A 23,418-nucleotide genomic window follows, 5' to 3' on the forward strand; every position below is an offset into this window, starting at 1 on the left:
GGTACATGAGAAGAATTATCCAGCCCACGATCTTGGGTTAGCATCTATTGTTCATGCCTTGAAAATTTGGCAGCATTACTTGTACGGTGTCCAGTGTGAGGTATATACCAAACATTGGAGTCTACAACATTTGTTTAAATAGAAGGATCTTAACTTGCGGCAGCGAAGGTGGTTGGAGTTGCTTAAAGATTATGACATTACCATTCTCTATCATCCCGGAAAGGCCAATGTGGTGGCTGATGCATTGAGTGGTAATGCGGTGAGTTTGGGCAGTTTAGCATACTTACCGGTAGCAGACAGGCTTTTAGACTTGGATGTTCAGGCCTTGGCTAATCAGTTTGTTAGATTGGATGTTTCCGAGCCGAATTGAGTTTTGGCCTGTGTGGTTTCTCGGTCTTCTTTATATGATCACATCAAAGAGCGCCGGTATGATGATCTACATTTGTTTGTCCTTAAGGACACGGTTCAGCACGATGATGCCAAGGAAGTCACTATTGGAGATGACGGTATATTACGGATGAAGGGTAGGCTATTTGTGCCTAATGTAGATGGTTTGCGTGAGCTGGTTCTCCAAGAATCTCATAGTTCGCGGTACTCTATTCATCCAGGCGCCGCGAAGATGTATCAGGATGTGAGACAACACTATTGATGGAGGCGGATGAAGAAAGATATAGTTGGGTTTGTATCTCAGTGTTTAAATTGTTAACAGGTAAAGTACGAGCATCAGAGACCGGACGAATTGCTACAAAGACTTGAAATTCCGAAGTGGAAATTGGAGCGTATTACCATGGACTTCGTAGTTGGACTCCTACGGACTTTGAGGAAGTTTGATGTTGTTTGGGTGATAGTAGATCGGTTGACCAAATCTGCGCATTTTATTCCAGTCGATACTAATTATTCTTCGGAGCGGTTGGCTGGGATTTATATTCGCGAGATTGTTCGCCTACACGGTGTGCCGGTGTCCATTATTTCAGATCGGGGTACGCAGTTTATCTCACAGTTTTGGAGGGCAGGGCAGGGCAGCGAGAATTAGGCACACAAGTTCAGTTGAGTACAACATTTCACCCTCAGACGGATGGACAGTTCGAGCGCACTATTCAGATATTGGAGTATATGCTACACGCTTGTGTCATTGATTTTGGGGGTTCTTGGGATCAATTTTTGCCACTCATGGAGTTTGCTTACAATAATAGCTACCAGTCAAGCATTCAGATGGTTCCATATGAAGCTTTGTATGGGAGACAGTACCGATCTCCGGTGGGTTGGTTTGAGCCGGGTGAGGTTAGGCTATTGGGTACTGACTTGGTTCAGGATGCTTTAGAGAAGGTCAAAGTGATTCAGGAAAGGCTTCGCACGATAGTCTAGGAAAGAAGAGTTATGCTGTCAGGAAGGTTCGTGATATTGTTCACATGGTGGGGGAGAAGATTCTGCTCAAGATTTCACCCATGAAGGGTGTGTTGAGGTTCGGAAAGAAGGGAAAGTTGAGCCCTCGGTTTATTGGGCCTTTTGAGATACTTAAGAAAATTGGAGAGGTGGCTTATGAACTTGCTTTGCCACCTAGTTTATCAGGTGTTCATCCAATGTTCCATGTATCCATACTCCGAAAGTATGTCGGGGATCTGTCTCATATTCTGGATTTCAGTACAGTACAACTGGATGGTAATTTGACTTATGACGTGGAACTGGTGGCTATTTTAGACCGGCAGGTTAGAAAGCTGAGGTCAAAGAGCATAGCATCAGTGAAGGTGCAGTGGAGAGGCTAGCCAGCCGGAGAAGCTACTTGGGAGATTGAGCAGGAGATGCGGAGAAAATATTCACACTTATTTGAGACTCCAGGTATTGTTCTAAACCCGTTCGAGGACGAATGTTTGTTTAAGATGGGGAGAATGTAACGACCCGGCCAGTCGTTTTGAGTATTATAACCTTATAGTTATTTTATGACTTACCGGGTTAGTGAGTTCAGGTCCGGAAGGAATTCGGAATGAAATGAGACACTTAGTCTCATAATTGAAAATTTAAGTTAAAAAAGTGGACCAGATATGGGCATATGTGTAAACAACCTCGAATTTGAATTTTGATGATTCCAATAGCTTTGTATGGTGATTTTGGGCTTAGGAGCGTGTCCGGAATATTATTTGGAGGTCCGTAGTGGAATTAGGCTTGAAATACCAAAAGTTGAATTTTTGGGAAGTTTGACCGGGGGTTGACCTTTTGATATCGGAGTCGAAATACGATTCTGAAAATTTGAGTACCTCCGTTATGTCATTTATGAGTTGTGCGCAAAATTTGAGGTAAATCGGACATGATTTGGTAGGTTCCGGAGTCGTTTGTAGAAATTTGAAATTTCAAAGTTCATTAGGCTTGAATTGGGGTGTAATTCATGGTTTTAGCATTGTTTGAGGTGATTTGAGGGTTCGACTAAGTCTGCATGATATTTTAGGACTTGTTGGTATATTTGGTAGAGGTCCCAAAGGGCTCGAGTGAGTTTTGAATGGTTAACGGATCATTTTTTGGCCTTGGTGAGATTGTTGATATCTGCTGCTGCATTTTTCTGATTTTCTCTTTCGCGTTCGTGAGTGGGCCCTAGCATTCGCGAAGAGTGTTTTCTGAGTGTGAGGATTTGTTCTTCGCGTCCGCGAAGGGGAGGACGCGAAGGCGAATGCGAATGCGAATGCGAAGGTATGTCTGTGTGTGCATCGCGAACGCGTGAGAGGTGTCGCGTTCGCGAAGAGGAGTGAGGCTATTGGTGGCCCTCGGGTCCTTGTTCTACGTGTTCGCGAGGTGGCATTCACGTTCGCGAAGGTATGAATTGGTAAAGCTTCGCGTTTGCGACGTCGTGGTTGCATTCGCGAAGGGTAAGATTTGCAAAGCTTCGCGTTCGCGAAGCCACGGTCGCGTTCGCGAAGGGTTATATTTGTGGGCAGTCGAGTTGTGTTTCGCGAATGCGAGGGACTTGTCGCGTTCGCAGAGAAGAGAGGTCTGGACAGAGAGTTTAAGTTCTGACATTTTCAGTTTTTGACGGATTTGATCTCGGGAAGAGGCTTTTTTTGGGAGGTTTTCAAGGAAAATAACGGGGTAAGTGTTCTTAACTCAATATTGGTTAAATTACCCGAATCCATGGTTGTTTTTATCATTTAATTGGTGAATTAATTTGGAAAATTTTGAAAACCCTCATAGTTTAAATTGAAGATTTGAGGGTCAAGTTGGGGTCGGATTTTGATAAAATTGGTATGGGTAGACTCGTGGTTGAATGGGATTCCAGATTTTGTAACCTTTATAGAGTTATGAGATGTAGGCCACACACGCAAGTTTTGAGCTAAAATTCAGATTTTTATGGAAAATTAGCATTTTCTTATGAAATTAATTCCAATAAATTTTATTGACTGAAACGAATTATTTGAGACTAGATTCGAGGCATTCAGAGGCCGATTTTACGAGGCAAAGGCATAGCAGAGTAAAGAATTTCACGCTCTGAGTTAAGTAACAGTTTTAAATCTGGTCCTGAGGGTATGAAACCCCAGAATTTTGTGTCATGTGAGTATTTTGGAGGTGACACACATGCTAGGTGACGGGCGTGTGGGCGTGCACCGAGGGGATTGTGACTTGGTCCGTCCTGTGAAATTGTAAAGTTGAATAATTATTGTTAGCTATATGTTCTCTATGTGTTGAAGAAATTTGACTATAAATCATGTTAGAAATCATGCTTAGGCTATGTGATAGTACTGTTGGGACCCATAGAGGGCACGCACTTATTGAATCAATTGCTAATTTTTATCTTGTGCTCAGTCATGATTTTACTTGCGTATCATACCTCAGTATTTCTTGATATTTGTTGATGCATTATGTTATCTTTGTTTGGGCTGATCTTTGTGATTTTTGAGAGCCCGAGAGACTAGAGAGGTTGAGGACTACGTAAGGTCGAGGGCCTGTCGGTAAGGTAAGGATATTATGGCACGTGAGTTGTCCATGCAGGATATTATAGCACATGAGTTGTCCGTACAGCACGTGAGTTATCCGTGTAGATTATAGCGCTTGGGCTGTAGGAGCCCCTCCGGAGTTTGTCACCCCCAGTGAGCACGGGTACCCATTGAGTGTAAGTATTGAAGGCTGAGAGACGAGTGATGAGTGGAGTGACTTTTGCTTGAAAGGTTGTACTTGCTTTGCATTTGTTATTTCACTTGATTGCTATATGTCATTGTTGTGAAATCTCTGAAAGATTTTATTTCCGGAATACCTGAAATTGAATTGTATAAAAATTGATTTGACTTAAACTACCGGATTTGAAAGCATGTCTATTCTTTACTGGAATTACTGAAAGTGAACTATAACTGTGTAGCTCGTCATTATCTTCAGTTCCTTAGTTATTATTGTTACTTGCTGAGTTGGTTATACTCATACTACACCCTGCACTTTGTGTGCAAATCAAGATGTTCCCGGACATAACGGGTGTTGATCATTTCGCGCAGTTGATTTTCAAGAGATTCAGAGGTAGCTGTCGTGTTTCGCATACCTTGTCTCTCTTTCCCTATCTCCTTGTTTACTGTATTTTGGTCTTAGACTATTATAGACCTTATGCTCCAGATCTGTATCCATATTAGATACTTATGTACTCAGTGACACGAGGTTTTAGGGAGTGTTCGTGTCAATATTTATGGGATTTTGTATTGTATTAAATTATTGTATTTTCAAACTTAAGAAAAATTGTGATTTATCGAGATTATTGACTTGCCTAGTAACGAGATAGACGCCATCATGACAGGTTGGGATTTTGGGTCGTGACAATCATCAACAGTACTCAGTAAAAAAAACTTTAAACTGTATCAATTTTAAATTCCTTTTGGAACCATTCCTACAAGATCTTTTGTTATGCCCTTCTAGACGCAATTGCCACATGAAACCTTGTACTTTTTTGCATTTACTTCATCATATGGTTTGTGTCTTTGTTTTTGAGGTCTCCTTGGCTGTCTTTTCCCGGTAGGTGGTTTACCACTTCTTCGGCTATATGTTGTGGCACATTCCATTTGCTTTCGTCAAGCAACGGGTCTACTAGTATTTCATAAGTATGCAGAAGGCTCTCCCTCGTGTAATAAGGAGAATAATAGTTTTCACAAGACTCGTTCCTGTGCCTCAAAGCCTCCAAAGCATGTGCACAAGGAAGTTCATCAAGATGGAATTGTCCACAACTACATCTCTTGTTTTGAAGACAAACAATAAAGCGCTTCACATCATCTATCATGGTATGGATGTATTTTGTTGAAGCCCTCACCTACAACTGCATTACAAACACACAACAAGTTGTCAGCAACAGATACAAAGCAAAATAACTACAATTATACAACAACAATTCTACAATTAACAATATATATTTAGTTTGACGGAATCATTGATCTGATGTTATTAGCTATAGCTTACTCTCATCTTCTGCGATAATGTCATGTTGTCCTCCAACTCTTTGTTGTATTTTTTCCCAAGGTACGTGAACGTACCCTTTGCATTCAATAACTTTTCATTAGTCCAATGTTCAAGAAGAGTCCGCATGTACTCTAATAGTTCTACTATAAACAACTCTCTTGCATCTTTGGTTACCGCATTCAATGACTCTGCAATGTTTGATGTCATCGTCCACGTTCTGTTCACCGTAGCATGTACCCGAGACCGTCTGTGATAGCCAATATCGTATAGGTATACTTTAACACGTGTGTGGATCTCTTCAATCTTTGATATTCTTTCATTAAATTCATCAAGCATGTATGATCGTGCTGTGGCAAAGTACAATTCGCTTAACTTTAGATGACCCTTCTTAAACTTTGACCTTATATTTATCCAACTATGCCACATGCAAGCATAATATGGAGTGACGGTATAAACAGTAGATGTTGCCTTCAAGATACTCTCATTCCGGTCCGAAACAACACATATATTTGGTTTTTCACCATATGCATGTTTGAATTGCTCAAAAAATCACCTCTATGATGTGTCATTTTCTGAATCAACAACGGCGTATGCTAGTGGTAATATGCTACCTATCACACAGGTGGCAAAAAGAAATTCACTTTATGTAATAAAACTTGAGAATATAAAAAATACAGTCTCAAAAATAACTTTATAACAATATTTTTACAATTAATCTACATTACTTGTTGCATCCATTGTGCTAGCTGTTAGCATGATTCCCCTATATGCCGACTTCAAGAAGGTGCCATCAACTACTACAACTGGTCTACAATGCTCCCAACCCTTGATGGACGTATTAAGTGTAACAAATGCATACAAGAAATAATCATCTTCAGTCTTCTGCAATTTCACTACCGACCCCAGATAAGTCTTCTCCAGAATATACAAATAACTCGGCAAGCGACTGTAGGAATCAGCAGGATGACCTCTCAAAAATTCCAAAGCCTTTTCCTTTGCTCTCCAAGCTTGCATGTTGTTAAGTTCACACCATGATCCGACAACATGTTAGTTTGTATGTCTTTTGGTGTGTATATTGTCTTAGGATCTGCATATTTTGGCATCACCATACTGCCAACTACCATAGCAGTAGGTTTGCGTTGTATGTATGTGTTGTCCATCAAATAGCATGTATGCAAGCTGTTGAATTTTCGAACCTTGAACAATGCTGATTCATTTATGCTGGTGGACTTGAAGTGCCACGTACAATTGTCCCCAACACATACGAGGCAGTACGTACAAAATAAAATAATTCAAAAAATATTATGCAAATTGTAGCTACAAAATACGAGGCTGTTGATGCACAAAAACTTATCTTAAATAATTTATATACAAAAATACTACAACTTATACACAATATGAATTTGACAAATAAAATATTTCTACCTTCTTGCACTAAACCTTTTCACCCTAAATTGAAACTTATTCATGACAGAATAGTTCTTCACTGCACTGACAATTGTTTGCTTGTCTTGGTAAACTTGGCCTACTTCAATTACATTTGGCGTATGTTTTATTATGATGATACTTTTATATTCCATAATTCTCGGAGATGTTTGCATAACAATCAACTTCACTATTCCTAATACTTCTCCAATTGTGTTACAATTGCGTGACAATTGTACCACGTTAGTATTACGATAATCAGAAGAACCTGCACTTAATTAAAAGTATAACTATTCATACCTCTGTATATCCATGTGTTCAGTATTTGACAGAATGTTTGTAGAGACATAACAGTTGAACTACATTTGTTATGTAGTAAAATTATAGATGTTTTGTAGTAAAATTGTAAAACACTTGTAACTGAAAAAACATTAGCACTGAAAAAATAAAGCAAACCTGCAAATGTGATCGCATTCGACATACTGCATTCCAAATCGAAATCACGCACAGTTATACATAGCAGATACATTCCTATGTTTTATCTTCCTTTTTCGTCTCCATATACACTCGAACTCCCATATGGCTCCGAATTTCCATTAGAGGACAATGTTCATTGAGAGTGTATTTGATTTCGATAATTTTTGCGGAGGTATCGATCATTAGATGCTCTGCAATTGCGGAATTCAATTGACTATAATTTGAATCGTCATTGACTACAATTTCGTCAATATCAAAATCGTTGTATCTCCCAACGCTATCCCACCGACCATTGAGCTGAAGCATAATCGCTAATTTTGACATTATGTCGCGAAATTCAACTCAATTATAGCTAATTGTTTGCAATTGTTTTGTTCAAAATCTTTGTTTATGGAGAATTAGAGGAAACCAGAGAAAACTAGAGAATAGAAGGATACTACAGATATGTTGCTTTGATTATGGTGCGATGATAACCAGTGAAAATCTGCGTAATAGATCGATTCTACAAATATGTTGCCTTGATTATTGTGCGATGATTGCGTGAGTAAAATCTCTAAGCGATCCAAAAATCCCGCGTCTAAATAAGGAAGACTATCGCAGAAAGGCTTCTAGTTTAAACAAATGTATATATTTTGTAGCTAAACCGTGTTTAGGTCGAGTAAATTCAAAAACATGAACATTTTTCGTTATAAGGTTTCAAATAGTATATATGAACGAAAATATTACTAAAATATAACACTTCCATTCTAAAACCAAAAATATAGATGCAGCCTTGTGTACAGTGGTGGAGCCCCTTCCTAACACCTTATAGGAAGGGGTGTCAAATGATACCTCTTCGCGGGAAAAATATATTGTGTAGCTAGGTAAAAAAATAAATTATATGTATATATATTATGTATTGACTGCCCTTAATTTCTTGGTATGTTTACTTTTATATATTTTGACACCTCTTAACGGAAATTTTGGCTCCGTTGTGTAGGGCTCTTAAGCCAATGTGCATATCCATTGGTAGATTTGTAGAACAGTAAATTGCATTCAAGGATTTGACCAGATTTTGATGATCTTAATTGGACAAATAAAAGTACATTATTCTGTTAAAATTATACAAATTAAACTATATTCTGCTGATCTTACTATGTGAATTTACAGATCATATCATATTCAGAGTGTATATGGAAAGGGATCGGGTAATATAAATATTTCATATCGAGCCAAACGTTAATTTTATGTTCACTCGTCATATTGTTTTTTCCTTATTTGGTTGTATGTGTTTCGAGATTAGATCTATAGCTAATCTTACTAATTTTCCTTTACTTATTTTAAAAAAAAATAAAATCAATCACCACCCACATTTAGAAATGATTAAAGGGTTTGAAAACCTCTTATAAATTGGAGAATTTATAAAATAGCATTCAAATAGTCAATTAATTAATAACATCTGGGCTTTTAGATCACATACTAGCAGTACATAACGCATAGTTTAATCATGGATACTATAATAGTTAATCTTAGATCTACCAAGAGTATATAATCATTATAATTACTCCTACGACTTTCAAATAAAGTACTTTAATTTAATTTCAGAAGTTTTCTTTTTTCATGCACGTGAGAATATTGTACGACGTGTCTAAGTAATGTTCTAAGACTTGTAACAACTTGATATAATTTTATTACTAATGTAGTCATGACTAAATAAATGAGTAATTAGTCTATAGACTCTATACTAGCTGGAGAAGAGAACAGTAATTAACTTAGTTCATTTTCTTTTTTCGGCGAAATAGACAGTAGTGTGAATGTATGACAATTACATGTTTGAACCAAGGAAAGAAAAAACTTAATGGAACATATAATTATTTTATAAATTATATGATTGTGTAAATACTTATTACCACGTAACTAGTGCACATAAGTTGATCTAGATTAAAATTATCTATAATATATTAAAAGTACGAAAGCCCTTAGCAAAATATTATTCGCGTTTTTACCCTTTAAAAATAAATATTATATTGGTCAAAATTATAATTTAAATTATTTTTCTAATATCTAGGACAATAAAATCAACTAAAAGTTTGATTATTATATCTTTCCTTATGGAACTAAGTAAGAAATCCTAATATTTAGGTTAAAATTAATTAAAACCTTACCAAAAAATCCAACTTTTTAGATATTGGAAATAACGTGATGGATAGGTGGTGGAAGATATCTATTTTTTAACTTTTTTTCTTCTTACAATTAATATTCTTTTTGGTAAGTAAAAGAATTTTATTTGCGAGAGGCTTGCAATTCACTTGAAAACTTATCTACTTTTTATTGAATTAGTTAAATTGGATAAATATTTGTTATAAACTTAAATTGTTTTTCTTAATTTTTAATTTATAACTCAAAATATATTTTTAATAATATTTAAGTGATATTCAAAATTTTGAGCTCATTAATTCTAAGTACAAATGTATTCTAAATGAATTATCATTCATTATTTTTTTCTTTTAAAATATTTATTCTAAATGAGTTGTCCTTCATTATTATTCTTTTTTGAATTTATTCCAACGAAGGACAACTCCCTATATTCTTCATATTTTAAATTATTTATTGCAAAATATTAACTCAACATTAGTCAAATTTTAAAATTTTACATTTTCATTATTAATATTTAGGAGGTACAAGTCCAATCTTTTCATTATCAAATTAAAAGACCAAAATATTCAATCTAAGAATCGTGCAAAAATAAATTTTGTATTTTGTTTTTGTATTATCACAGAAATAACAATAATTTTCATAAGATATTTCCATGTAAATCCTTCACAATAAGGCATTTGAAAACTTCAATTGGACATGATTTCATCATCTATTTAGCTAGCCAAATACAAAAACATCTATTATTTTAAAAAACAAATCCTTAACTTTTATTTTATAATTTTATATAAATAACTAATAAAATATTTATATTCATTAATATGGGTACACGCGCAAAATGCGTACACTAAGACTATATATATATATAGGAGTACCAATTTAAAAGAGACCTATAGAGCACCTTTGACTTTTAGTAAGGGTACATTTGGAAATACAAAATTGGTCCAGGGACAAAGAGGTTACTGAGATTCACATTTATTCATTAGTTAGTATTAGAATAGAAATTCATAACGGAGGTTTCTTCCTCTCTCTACGTGGTCGCTAAGGCTTTTCACATTAGACCCTCGGAAATGGATCAAATTACAGACTTACCCCACTATATAATAAAAATGACGTCGGCTATAAATGAGTTATCTCTTCCTTTTTAATCTCTTTCATCAACCCACTAATTCTCTAGCTCTGTCTCATATTCATAATAAAACCTACTAAGAATAAACGTGTTCTCTTTTTGTTGTGTTCTTTCTTCTGCTGCTTCTTCCATTGGGATCGTCAAAACTTGAAGATCGGATCGACAACTTTCTCACAGCAACCCTAGGCCTCCACTCCCTCCTATATATGAACCAAGAATGAATTAATCTTCCATTTTCGAATGCCTTCTCTCTTTTCTTTTTATAGAGGTAAGTGAAAATTTTCAAGGACTATATAATATATATGCCAACTATATCCTATGAGACCCCTCGAAAAGTTGAAGATCTAAGTATTAAATCCTGTTTATATTCGTTTTCTTCATTTTCTACTCGCTCCATTCTTGGCAGATGTTAGTTTTAAGGAGAGGAAAAGGATTAAAGTTTGATCTATAGAAGTTTCGAAAGTACAAGGTGAGATTATCCTTTCTGATCTTTTTAACTCTTCTCCTCTCTTTTTTTCTTTTTGGATCTTTATTTCTTTTTGTGAATTGGAGAAAAGTTTGTTTTGATAAGGAAATACAATAAATTTTATGTTGATGTAGAGAGATCTTGATTCACTTACTAACTTGGGATCTTAAACCACAACTGCAAGTAATTATTTCCTCTTCACCGCTGTCTCACTACATAACCACTTTTTTTTTCTTTCTTTTTTTAATTTTCTTTTTTGGTGCAAATGTATCATAAAAATCTACCCTTTTGCTTTTATTCATTATGGGTTGGAATACTTTCGAAGAATTGGATCGAGTATGAACTTTGGTACTACTTTTTGGGAAGAATTGGCCAGCAATTTTTGTTACTAATCACCCTCAGCTTCTATTTTCACTCCTCCCTAGTTTCCTTGAAAAATTAAATGAAAAGACCTCTTTTTTCTATGTAGATTGTTATTTTATTTACTTGCCATGTTTGCTTCAATAGGACTCTAATGCCTTTCTACTCCAAAATTGTTAATTAATGAAACAGCTTCTTTAATACCATGCATTCTTTAATACAGTCAAATTTATTATCTACTCCATTGTTTATTGATTATCTATTGTGAGTAAATATATTTCCAGTATAAGATCTGAACGATTACAATTTATTTATCATACTGCAAAATGTATTTTATGTCATTTTCTGAGGCTTCATAATTTGTTTGTTCTTATAGAGGCATTCATTTGTCTACAACAATAGGGAGGCCAACGATGTCCTCGTCTAACTCTCCGTGTGCAGCATGCAAATTCTTGCGTCGAAAATGCACTCAAGAATGTGTTTTTGCACCATACTTCCCACCTGATCAACCCCAGAAATTTGCCAATGTTCACAAGGTTTTTGGGGCTAGTAATGTGGCTAAATTACTCAACGAATTAAACGCCACTCAACGTGAAGATGCTGTAAATTCCCTTGCCTATGAAGCCGACTATCGCCTTCGAGATCCAGTTTATGGTTGTGTTGGCCTAATTTCGGTACTTCAACATAAACTCAAGCAAGTCCAAGATGATTTATTGAATGCTAAGAAAGAATTAGCAACTTACATTGGTCCTTCAGCAATGTTGCCAATTCTTCAACACCCGGGGTACATACAACAGCATCCGAATAATCCGTCTTCTTCTACCATGATGCCTTATAATATGCAGCCAATGTTGGGATTGCCAACTGGGATGCAACAACAACAACATGGTGCTCAGTTAATGTTGCGTGATTCTCAACAACAACAGCAGCAGCAAAATCAGCAGCAAGTTATTGAAGCTCATCAATTAGCAGCAGCGATGGCGGCGAGGGATCAACAGGAAATACTGAGAACTTATGAACAACAGGCACAACAGCAGCAGCATCCACAATTCAACAGTGGGTTTGATTCTGCAGGTAGTGGCGGATGTAAGTTTAAAGGATAGGTTCAATTATCTACATAATTATGTACTATAATGTATATGTGTGTGTGAGAAAATTTTAAAAATTATTATAGACATAGGGTTTGTTTGGTGTGATAGAAGTTATTTTTAGGAAATTCTTTTACTAGGAAATCATAATTTTGGGTGTTTGAAATGTTTTTCAAAGAAAATATTTTCTAACAAAAGGAAAAAAATGACTTTTCTCACTTGTAGGCGAAAATCACATTTTCCATACAACTATTATATAGTAGTAACTTTTAAACTCATTTAAGTTGCTTAAACAAACACTTAAATATCATTGCTAATTTATAGGAATAGTGAATTTTGATCAATATATTGTGATTTGCTAATACTATTATCAATCTTTAAGATATGTTTTTTTCTAAGAATAGTTTCTATTCACTAACCAAACTTCTGAAAATAGTTTCAAAAACAAGATTCTCTATGAAAACCAATTTTCAAGAAAACATATTAATTGAAAATGACTATTATCATATATGCCAAAAGAAGTTAGAATTAGGAATTTTGAATTGATAAAGATTAAATCTTGAATTCGTCTACGTCCGCAGACCCGGTAACTGCTACCGGATTTCATCAAATGAATTCTTCAGTATCACCTTCATTGGCTTTGGGCTCCTTTGACAATCCTTATCAAATTCAGCAAACCCAGCAGGAACATTGCGGCCAGGTTCAACTTCAGCCACATCAATTGCTCCAACAGCAACAGCAGCAGCTACCGCAACAACCACAAACACCACAGCAGCAACAAAGAGCCAAAAGTGAAGAGGAAAGGAGCATTGGACCTTCTTGTTAACTTCTTCACTACATGCCATTGAAGCTTTTTCCTTTCAACAATTTTTTATCTTGGTAACTTTCTCGTTCAAATCTCTTTCTTTCCTCTCTCTTTTATTCACATTTGTTGCTCCTCTTTCGTGTATTTTGGGTTATCCTGAGGGATGGTTGGTTACATTTTTTCCTAAAATTCTTTTGCATACTTCTTTAAAAATTAGTGGGTAATCACTATTTAAAAATAAATACTTTTTCGTTGTCACACAAGTTAAAAAATTGAGTTTAACTAATAAACACAATACTGTAAAAAGAAATTACGCTATCAAGTGTTGCAATAGTAATTCCTCTGTTCCAATTTATGTGAACATGTTTGACTAAGCACGTTAAGGGTAGAATAATACTCCCTCCATTCACTTTTACTTGGCACGTTTTGACTTTTCACGCCCCTTAAGAAATAATAAATGAAGTGCATAATTTACTATAATACACATATTAATTGATGCATATTTTATTGGATTTGAAAAAATGATTTGAAATGAGTAATAAATACTGTGGGTATAACAGTAAAAAAAAATTGTCTTCTCTTGATATGCGTAAAGTGACAAGTAAAAATAAAAATATATTTTTAGTATACATGCCAAGTAAAAGTGAACGGAGGGAGTAAGTTTAAGCAAAATTATTTTCAAAAAGAACGGACCAAAAAAAGGGTCATTCTTAGAAATGGGACATTCTTTTTAGAACGGACCAAAAAAGAAATAAGTTGACGTAAAATTGAACGGATGGAGTACAAAATTTCTTACTAATATGTATATGTAAGTTAAACTCTAAATTAGATTCTACTAGATTTTTCACTATATAATGTCACCTCACTAATTAATGATTCCTGTTAGCCCCAAGTCTTTTCATATTACAGTGGTTTTGTGTCTCATACGTCTATATGCTTGGGATTAGTTTGACTTTGACGTTAATGGTAGCGTGCCGTGCGTTTGAAAGGAGATATCTTACCATGTGCACATGATTCTTTCCGTAAGTGAGTTCTTTGAAGAGAACAATAAATAATTTAATTTGTATATTTTACACCATTAAAGTATTTTATTTTGTTATCGCAAGTTACTTACAATATATTTTAGGTTATCAACAATGCTTATTGAGTAGGTACTCGTTATAAGTATATACAAATGATTTAAGTTATATACCTGCATGATACTGCAAATAATAATTATATTGGCATCGCAATTTAACCTGTCGTAGTAGGTGACTTATTTTATTTTGAAATTATCATATCTAGTTTATCATGAAAATTACATGATAATTGTTGCAGATAAACTTTTAAAATAGTGTAAACGTTACTACTATACATTGTGAAAGCTTAAATTTTTTTACTGAATTAGCTATGCAACTAGCTTTCTTCTAACATTCTTTCTGTGGTTGATGCGTAAACCAGCGTACAAAGAAGAGAGATGGAGATGGAGATGAGAATATTCAACTCCGATAGTGAAAAGTCGTAAGAATCTGGCCTTCTTTTTTGAATTTTCGTTCTTGTCACCCTCATTTGAGGTTTGAAGGACATGATTAAATTATTGGGGAGGTGAAGTTTTTGAAACTTAGGAGTTTCGTTTTAACATTACCATTGTCTTTTCTTTACCTATAGATGCCAACTTTCTCCTCCCATCATGCAGATTATTTCATACAGTTCATTCTTTTTTCACATTTCTTTTATATTTTTTCCTTTCTTCAACTTTGACTAGCTTACGCTCAATAATTTCCTCTCTCCAAAGGAATACGAATGAATTTGTTCAGTTGCAATTTGAGGGTGTGGCCTAACAGTGTGGTAAAAACTATGAGAGATTAGAACTCAAATTTCCGGAAAGTAAAAATATTAACTACAAATCATGGAAAACCTAAAAGTGAAAAGTATTAAATAGGATATAGTAGTCAAAATGTCTTCTTATTAATACTTTTTTAAGAGGTGTGTAAAAGAAAAATACAATAACTACTGTGGATTAGAGGGAGTATATTTAGAAGCAGAGGCGGACTTATGCTATACTGGGAGGGGTCATCGGCACCCATAAAGTTCGATAAAAATTCTACATATACATGTATATGTGTTTAGAAAATAGTGATATAATAGTAGTGGTTGCACCTTATATACAAAACAAATTTTAGTTGAACGTAAATGTGCACCCATTATCTCTAAATACTGGGTCCGCCTCTGTCTCCGCTTCGTCTAAAGGCTGTCTCATAATTTAATTTCAAACAGAAGATAAATGAATAGAAAATAAAGTGTAGTACTTTTCCCAAACAATGCAAGTAACAGCCAATAGCAGCATAATATGATTAGGGGTGTTCATACAAACCCGAAAATTTGAATCTAATCGAAACCGAACCAAATCGACCAAAAAATTGATACTTTTTAGGTTTGGTTTGATTTTGGTTTTGAATTTTAAAAACCGATCAAATTTGGTTTAGTTTTGATTTTAATAAAAAAATAACCGAAAAAACCGAACCAAACCGACTATAAAAATAGCTATTTAAATTTATTATTACACCTATATATATGTATATTTTTATATAAAGTTTCTAAAATTTTATGGTACATATTAGTCATTTATATTTTTAGTCTAATTCTTTGCTATTATAATAATCTAATTCTTTGTTTTTACATTCTATTTTGATTGGTAGTTTTCTTTTACTAAGTACAATAATTTATTTCATGTTAAAAATAATCGACTTTAAATTGAGTACTTAAATTATTCGTTACCATTTGATTCAATTATCATCAATATATCTTGAAAATGAAAGATTTCTCAAAGAACAATTGATTTGATAGTGTTACTTTGAAAATGTAGTCGCCGGAATATGCGTTTGGTAGTGTATGTCTCATATTTAAGAAAAAAAACCCGATAAATAACCGAAAACCGACAAAAATCAAATCGATAAAAAAACTATTCAATTGGTTTGGTTTGGTTTCAATATTTGAAAAATCGACATATTTGGTTTGATTTTTTTTTTTTTAAAAATCGACCCAAACCGAACCATGAACGTCCCTAATTATGATGAGTATAAGACGCTTCTTCTTACTGGCAGCAAATTATTAGATTATGAGAGGCAAATACAGCTGCATCTGGAACTAGAATAAGACCTGACATTATTGACCTGTATTCCCCCCCCTCCCCTCTCCCCCAATCCCCCCTTAAAATCTTATTACCACTGTCTCCTCAAAGTTCAATTTTGTTATGGATTTCAGAGCTTCCATAAAGGATATAGTATTAAGAAATATTTTTAATTTACAGTTGGGTTCATAGATGTCATGAAATCGCTTCGATGGCCATGTGCAGTTCTGACTTTAAAATATGGAGGTTAGTGTAAATTAGTTATAATATTAGGCTACTCTTTTACTAAAAGTTCCTTTAATATTGAGGATCAAAATCTAGGAAATATTGGAAGACTTCTTAGATATCCTGCACATGGCCTTCTTCTTTTATTTTGTAAGACCAAGGTGCGAGCTGGTATCTATCAATAAAGAAGTGTCAAAAGGACGAAATAATTATGTTAAATTTGGATAGATTAAAATATATTCATGAGTTAATGAACGAGTAATGTCTTCTCCTTGCCTAAATTTGATGGATGAGTTTGATTAATGAGTCACAGCCCTTCTTACCTAATTTAAAACTATTTTTCTATTTATTTATTTATTTATTTTTGTTTCTTAAATATATAGGTATACAATCAGACCGCTAAAAACGATGTATTGTACAACAAAGTAGCATATATAACTTAAATTAACCAAACATATTTATTTACCCGAAAAATGGATAGAGTTGAATTTATACGCAGTTCCGAGGATATGTGGCGTAACTTGATTTAAAATGCAAGGATAAATAAAATTGTAAATGTAGATTGGAGAGAATGCAATCTAGATAAGGTTATCAAGAATAATGAACCTTAGGATTCGACAAATAGAATCAATCTAAGAAATTGAAAGAGCGATTCTTTACTGTAGAAGAATATAGTACTTTTATTACAATGTAAGTCTTAGAAAACTGTCCTACAGAAATGATAACCAAGCCCTTTTATAGTGGAGGGATTCGCCTCCAAGCATAATAAAATAAACATTCAGTGGGAGACCCATGATAAGTCAATTTTCCATAATTTCTGTCAAGATTCTCTCTAGTGGGATTGCAACGGCTTTTGTCTGCGAGCTCGATCTTGCTTAGAATCCTCGATTTTGGCTTGAGCTTAATTTCGGCTCGAACTCGTGATCTTGGTTCGAGCCCGCGAATTGATTCTAGGTCAATGTTGGTTGGTCTCTGGATTATCAGCACGATAAGTCTACCGTGCATCATGGTTTGATTCTTATTCGAGTTTGATTATGATATCGATCTCGACACGGACCGGCCTCCCCGGGTTCGAGGTAAGTTCGCCCCCCCTTCGGGATCTTACTTCGATACATCACCCTTCGAACTCGATCGGACATGCCAATGCTGAAATCTATTTCGACCGTATACAGATAGTCCCCTCGTTTCTCAGAAAGAATATGGCGAGAAACGATATAATTTTCAACAGCTCGATCGGATTATATCTTATCGTTTCCATCGGGTTCGACTATGACGCATCTGGTAGCTGTCCCGTCGGTTTAATCTTTCAAGGCATTTAATGCATGTCAGGCGGTAATCGGCCACTGCTGATACCGAACCGCCATCGTTTGAACCTATAAATAACCCTTACTTTTATCTTTTACTATTTTTACATCTTCTATCTTCCAAAGTTTCCCAAGTTCCTCTTCGTACTCTCCAACTTACCAGTAAAGCTGTGATTTCTTTCCGCAAAAACCCCTCTTCAATTCTACCAAATCTCTGTCACTTTCTTCTATTTCTTACTTTTGAATTCAAAAATGGCAAAAACATCGCAAACCATTCCTCAGAAAGAGAAGGCTTCATCTTCACAGTGTGTCACCGATGAGACACCGGCAGAACCACGGCCTGAGGAGTGTGTTCCTAGGGCGTGTGTACTTACTTTAGATTTTAAGGTTAATAAAGGTTCATCGGTCCCTGGCCGGTGTGAGCCGGTATCGAGGTACATGCGTTCGATAACCGAGAAATACCTCGATCTGTTAAATAAGGATTGCAATTGGGGTGAAAAAGAAATAATAATACCTACCCCTAACGAAGATATCACTTCTTACGTGAAAGGGTTTTTGAATGTATATACTTACCCTTTTCACTTTGGGTCCCCTCGATTCCGTCATTATTGACTTCTGTCGACAATATCAGGTAACCCTAGGTTAGGTCCATCCTTTTTTGTGGCGGATCGTTATCCTGATCCGATATTTTGTGAGCAAAATCGAGGGGATGTCGTTCACCCTCGATCATCTTATTCGGCTGTACCGTCCCCGACTTTTTCGAGGAGGGTTAATAAAACTCCAGCGTCGGGCTACCAAGGCTCTGTTCTCGAGTATTGACGAGGACATGGACTGGGGTTGGATGGGCAGATTCGTTCGAGTAAGGACTTCGAACCTGATTCCGACTGAAAAGATGCCCTTTCCCGAGGAGTGGAATATGAAACCTAAGTGTGATCTTGTTGTTGTTTCTATTTTGTTCTTCTATTTATTCTCTTATCGACACTCCTCCTTTTGTGATGTAGCGGTTCCTTGGATGCCCGGAGCGGTTCCCGATCTCAAGAACTGGGTACGAGCTCTTGTTTTGACCTCCACATACACCGAGCGCTCATGGCGTAATTTGTCAAAGGGTCAATGGGAGGCCAAAACTCATGGTAAGCTCATTTCTCGGACTCTGATGATCCAAACGAGGCATTTCTCAAAATATTTTTTATAAGGTTTCCCATATGCAGGTTTGGGTAAATACGCGGTCTTGAGGCCCCTGTCTAATTAGGAGGATGTTTCGACCTCTGTCCCAAAGCCGGTGAAGGAAAATAAAAGGAAGAGAGCCTCGGTTCCCGAATATCCAAAATCGAAGAAGAGGACGGCTCGTAAGCCGAACAAGAATGTCATTCCTTTGACCGTGAAATCCGTTCTGCGTCTAAGGGATGAAGATAAAGAAGAAGAAGAAGAAGAAGAAGAAGAGAACAATGAGTTCGTGTTGGCGGTCCGAACGAAGAGAGCCATCGATGCCTCATCGCCGGCTGGATCGATGATGCTCTATGAGGCTCCGCCTCGAACTGAAGATATACTAGAGAAAGATTCAGGTTGACTCCCCGAACTATCGGATGTCGAAAATGCCTCTCATCGGAGTCAACCGGCAGGGGATACGATCGAAGAGCCCCTCGAACCCCTTCGAGCCGAGGGGAATGCTCCAAGTGAGTCATTTGGGGCAGCATCGATCGAGGATTCGCCTACCTTTCCCTCCTTTTCCGCAGGGGTGATTCGGGAATTTCAAGCTCTAGGAGCCCTCGATCTAGACAGTCCTCACGATGAAGAAGATCCATTTCGTGACCTGTTTACCGGTATTGAGGACATTGCCGGTGATGAAACGGATCTTTTTTACGGATTGCGGCAGGCTTTGAATCAGGTGAGCCTTTAAAATTATTTTGTCGGTACTATCTTTATGTTTGTTTTTCGTTAACTTCGCTTCTTGTTTCTTTGCAGGCAGTGACATTCCATCGAGAGCAATGTTCTCATTCCTAGAATGAGCTGCATCGATACGCGGCCGACCTACACCGCGCTACTGATTAGAGGAACTCCCTTAGACTTTCCTTAGGGAAGAGAGAGGAGGAAATAAAAGACCTCCGAGCTGAGCTGGCCAAGGCTTATCGAGATCAGAATGATTTGTCTGAGCAGGTAATGATGCTTTTGAAAGCCTATGGGCTTGATACCGGAACGATAGCTAACATTTCGATCTCACAGCTGCAGCAAAAAATCGAAATGACCGGGAAGCTTCGTGAGGAGGTCGACATGATAAGGATGGAATTCTTGCGGTGGAAAGAAGGTATGGACCGCTTTGCTGTAGAAAAAGAGACTGCTCGAGCCCAGTTATCATCGCTCGAAACCAAACTTCAGAAAATGAAGGAAAAAGGCCTGGTTCAAGCAAGAAGAATTGAGGAGCTTGAGGCTCGGTTGGCCTCTGTACTCGCCAAGGCCGAATCTGATGCTGAAAAGGAAAAGGCCGATGCGGATGCGCTCGTGGCCGTCTATCGGGCCGATGCTGAAGCTGCCCAAGTCCAGGCAAGAGAGGCAGCCGAATCCGCCGATAGTCGAGCGCATTGGGTCGCCGAATTTGCTAACTGCCGATCCAGAAAGGAAACTCTCGAGGAGATTCATGCTCGTGGCTTCGATCTCACTGAAGATATAAAAAGGGCAAAAGAACTCAAAGCTGATGCTGAAGCTCTGGTTTCTGATGGTGATGACGACGACGATGTGAGCAATAGTGGATCCGAAAATGGGGGGGAGCCTGATAAAGAAGAGACCGCTCCCGGTAGAGAAATTTATTTCTTAGTTTTTATGTTGTAATCACCCATGCAGATAAATTTGTATATAGACATATCTCCCATTTTGCCGACTTGCTTCTGTTTTTGTTTCCCGTCTTACGAGGACTTTATTCGCCTTATGAATGTTTCCACAATATTTTAAACAACTTAATCAAATTTGGACCTCGTAGCCTCTGTAACCGAGCGAGCGTTTACTCAAACTTGGGGCAATGTAGCACTTTAGGCTTATTAGATGTCAATGATTCGATCTTGAAGAAATATAGCCCGTGGGCGTAATGGTCGAGCGAGTATTTGCTTGAACTCAAAAATATAGCTCGTAGGCTTAGTCGAGTAAATGATTCGAACTCGAATTAATGTAGCCCGTTGGCTTAGTCGAATGAATGATTCGAACTAGAATTAATATAGCTCATAGGCTTAGTCGAATGAATGATTCGAACTCGAAGTAATGTAGCCCGTAGGCTTAGTCGAGTGAATGGTTCGAACTCGAAGTAATGTAGCCTGTAGGCGTACTGGTCGAGTGAGTGTTTCTCGACCTCGAAATAAAAATAGCCCGTAGGCTTGGTCGAGTGAATGATTCAAACTCGAAGTAATGTAGCCCGTAGGCTTAATGGTCGAGTGAGTGTTTTCTCGAACTCGAAATAATAATAGCCCGTAGGCTTGGTCGAGTGAATGATTCGAACTCAAAGTATTGTATCTCGTAGGCTTAATGGTTGAGTGAGTGTTTTCTCGAACTCGAAATAAAAATAGCTCGTAGGCTTGGTCGAGTGAATGATTCGAACTTGAAGTAATGTAGCCCGTAGGCTTAATGGTCGAGTGAGTGTTTGCTCGAACTCGAAATAAAAATAGCATGTAGGCTTAGTCGAGTGAATGATTCGAACTCGAAGTAATGTAGCCCGTAGGCTTAGTCGAGTGAATGGCGGAGCTTGGTTCTTTGATTATAATATCTTTCGATTCGCTGCTTTTGGGCGGCCATTCAGATGAGAGCAGTTTCTCGTCTTTCGTCCGATAGTTCGAGGCTTGTATTCATAGCCTTGTTATTTGATTCTTCCATCGCGAATCAAAATCTGGAACTGGGTTCACCAACTTTGACTGGTATCAATGCTTCGGACCCATATATTAAGGAGAACGGGGTCGCCCCCGTACTGGATTTTGACGTTGTCCGATATGCCCAAAGGACTTCAGGCAGGATTTCTCTCCATCTCCTTTTAACGTCGTTTAACCTCGTCTTTAAGTTTTGAATGACAGCTTTGTTTGTTGATTCGGCCTGCCCATTCCCACTGGGGTGGTATGGCGTCGATAGTATCCTTCTTATCTTGTGGTCTTTGAGGAATCTTGTTACTTTGCCGCCAACGAATTGTTTTCCATTGTCACATACTATTTTGGCGAGTATCCCGAATCGGCATATGATATAACTTCTTTCTCTCTTATTTTCTCGAACACCTGCGCTTCAACCCATTTAGAAAAATAGTCAGTCATAAACAAAATGAATTTGGCTTTACCTGGGGTCGATGGTAGAGGGCCGACGATATCCATTCCCCATTTCATGAATGGCCAGGGGATATGACTGAGTGGAGTTGCTCTCCGGGCTGGTGGATCATCGGTGCGAACCTTTGACATTTGTCACATTTACGAACAAATTACTTCGCATCTTTGCCCATATCGATCCAATAATACCCTGCTCTAATTATTTTTCGGACTAATGTATCGGCTCCAGAGTGATTCCTGCAAGTACCCTCATGCACTTCCCGTAGGACGTAATCGACATCCCCCGGACCCAAGCATACCACCAACGGTCCATCGAACGTTTTTCGGTACAACGTTCCATCCGAAGCCAACGTGAATCGAGCAGCTTTGGTCCGTAGGGTTCTGGAATATTTAGGGTCTGATGGGAGTTTTCCGCTTTTCAAGTATTCAATATACTTGTTTCTCCAATCTCAGGTTAAGCTTGTAGAATTTATTTCGGCGTGACCTTCTTCGATTACCGATCTCAAAAGTTGAACAACATTCCCCAAGCCCGTATCATCTACCTCGACCGACGACCCCAAATTCGCAAGCGCATAGGCCTTATTATTCTATTCCCGTGGTACATGCCGTAAAGTCCATTGTTTGAAATGGCACAAAGTGATAAGCAGTTTATCTAAATACCTTTGCATTCTACCTTCTCGAACTTCGAAGGTTTTGTTTACTTGACTTACCACCAGCAAGGAGTCGCAATTGGCTTCAATGACTTATGCTCCCAGGTTTCTAGCTAGCTCGAGACCTGCAATCATGGCTTCATACTCGGTCTCGTTGTTAGTGAACCTGATAGTTTTAATAGATTGCCTAATAGTGCTACCCGTGGGTGGTTTCAAAACTATGCCCAGCCCGGACCCTTTTACATTCGAAGCCCCGTCCGTAAAAAGGATCCATACCCCTGATGATGTACCTGATTTCAACAGTTCTTTTTCGACTTTGGGTACGAGGGTTGGCGTGAAATCGACCACGAAGTCTATTTGAGACTTGATGGCCGTGCGGGGTTGATATTCGATATCGTACCCACTGAGTTTGATGGCCCATTTGGCCAGTCGGCCTGATAACTCGGGTTTGTGCAAAATATTGTGAAGTGGGTAAGTGGACAACACACATATGGGGTGACATTGAAAGTACGGCCTTAACTTTCTTGAGGCGCTTATCAGTGCAAGTGC

At 37.3% G+C, this 23,418-nt stretch overlaps 2 protein-coding genes across 3 annotated transcripts; one reads left to right on the forward strand and one right to left on the reverse strand.

The window, feature by feature from the left end:
• Positions 1-4,915: 4,915 nt before the first annotated feature.
• Positions 4,916-6,426, reverse strand: LOC142171870 (uncharacterized). Its single transcript, XM_075235577.1, has 3 exons — positions 6,138-6,426; positions 5,413-5,759; positions 4,916-5,266 (listed from the first exon to the last, which is right to left on the reverse strand). Exons 1-3 carry the CDS (start codon positions 6,424-6,426, stop codon positions 4,916-4,918), a joined length of 987 nt encoding a protein of 328 aa, XP_075091678.1.
• Positions 6,427-10,421: 3,995 nt separating this feature from the next.
• On the forward strand, positions 10,422-15,010 carry LOC107794713 (LOB domain-containing protein 10-like). Of its 2 annotated transcripts, none has more exons than XM_016617237.2 (5): positions 10,422-10,844; positions 10,983-11,045; positions 11,779-12,488; positions 13,072-13,369; positions 14,736-15,010. In XM_016617237.2, exons 3-4 carry the CDS (start codon positions 11,816-11,818, stop codon positions 13,314-13,316), a joined length of 918 nt encoding a protein of 305 aa, XP_016472723.2. In that variant the 5' UTR covers positions 10,422-10,844; positions 10,983-11,045; positions 11,779-11,815; the 3' UTR covers positions 13,317-13,369; positions 14,736-15,010. The 2 variants fall into 2 exon arrangements, with proteins under 2 accessions (XP_016472723.2, XP_016472724.2); XM_016617238.2 differs by having other exon boundaries at positions 10,426-10,844; positions 11,779-12,476.
• Positions 15,011-23,418: the final 8,408 nt, after the last annotated feature.

This window comes from Nicotiana tabacum, chromosome 17 (genome assembly GCF_000715075.1).
Source record: "Nicotiana tabacum cultivar K326 chromosome 17, ASM71507v2, whole genome shotgun sequence".
Classification (NCBI taxonomy): Eukaryota; Viridiplantae; Streptophyta; class Magnoliopsida; order Solanales; family Solanaceae; genus Nicotiana; species Nicotiana tabacum.

Coding starts and splice junctions, on each gene's coding strand:
- LOC142171870 (XM_075235577.1), bottom strand. CDS start 6,426: ATGCAAGCTTGGAGAGCAAAGGAAAAGGCTTTGGAATTTTTGAGAGGT. Junction 5,760..6,137: donor TAGCACAATGGATGCAACAA/GTAATGTAGATT, acceptor ACTTTGCCACAG/CACGATCATACATGCTTGAT. Junction 5,267..5,412: donor CATTATCGCAGAAGATGAGA/GTAAGCTATAGC, acceptor ATGCAGTTGTAG/GTGAGGGCTTCAACAAAATA.
- LOC107794713 (XM_016617237.2), top strand. CDS start 11,816: ATGTCCTCGTCTAACTCTCCGTGTGCAGCATGCAAATTCTTGCGTCGA. Junction 12,489..13,071: donor TTCTGCAGGTAGTGGCGGAT/GTAAGTTTAAAG, acceptor CTACGTCCGCAG/ACCCGGTAACTGCTACCGGA.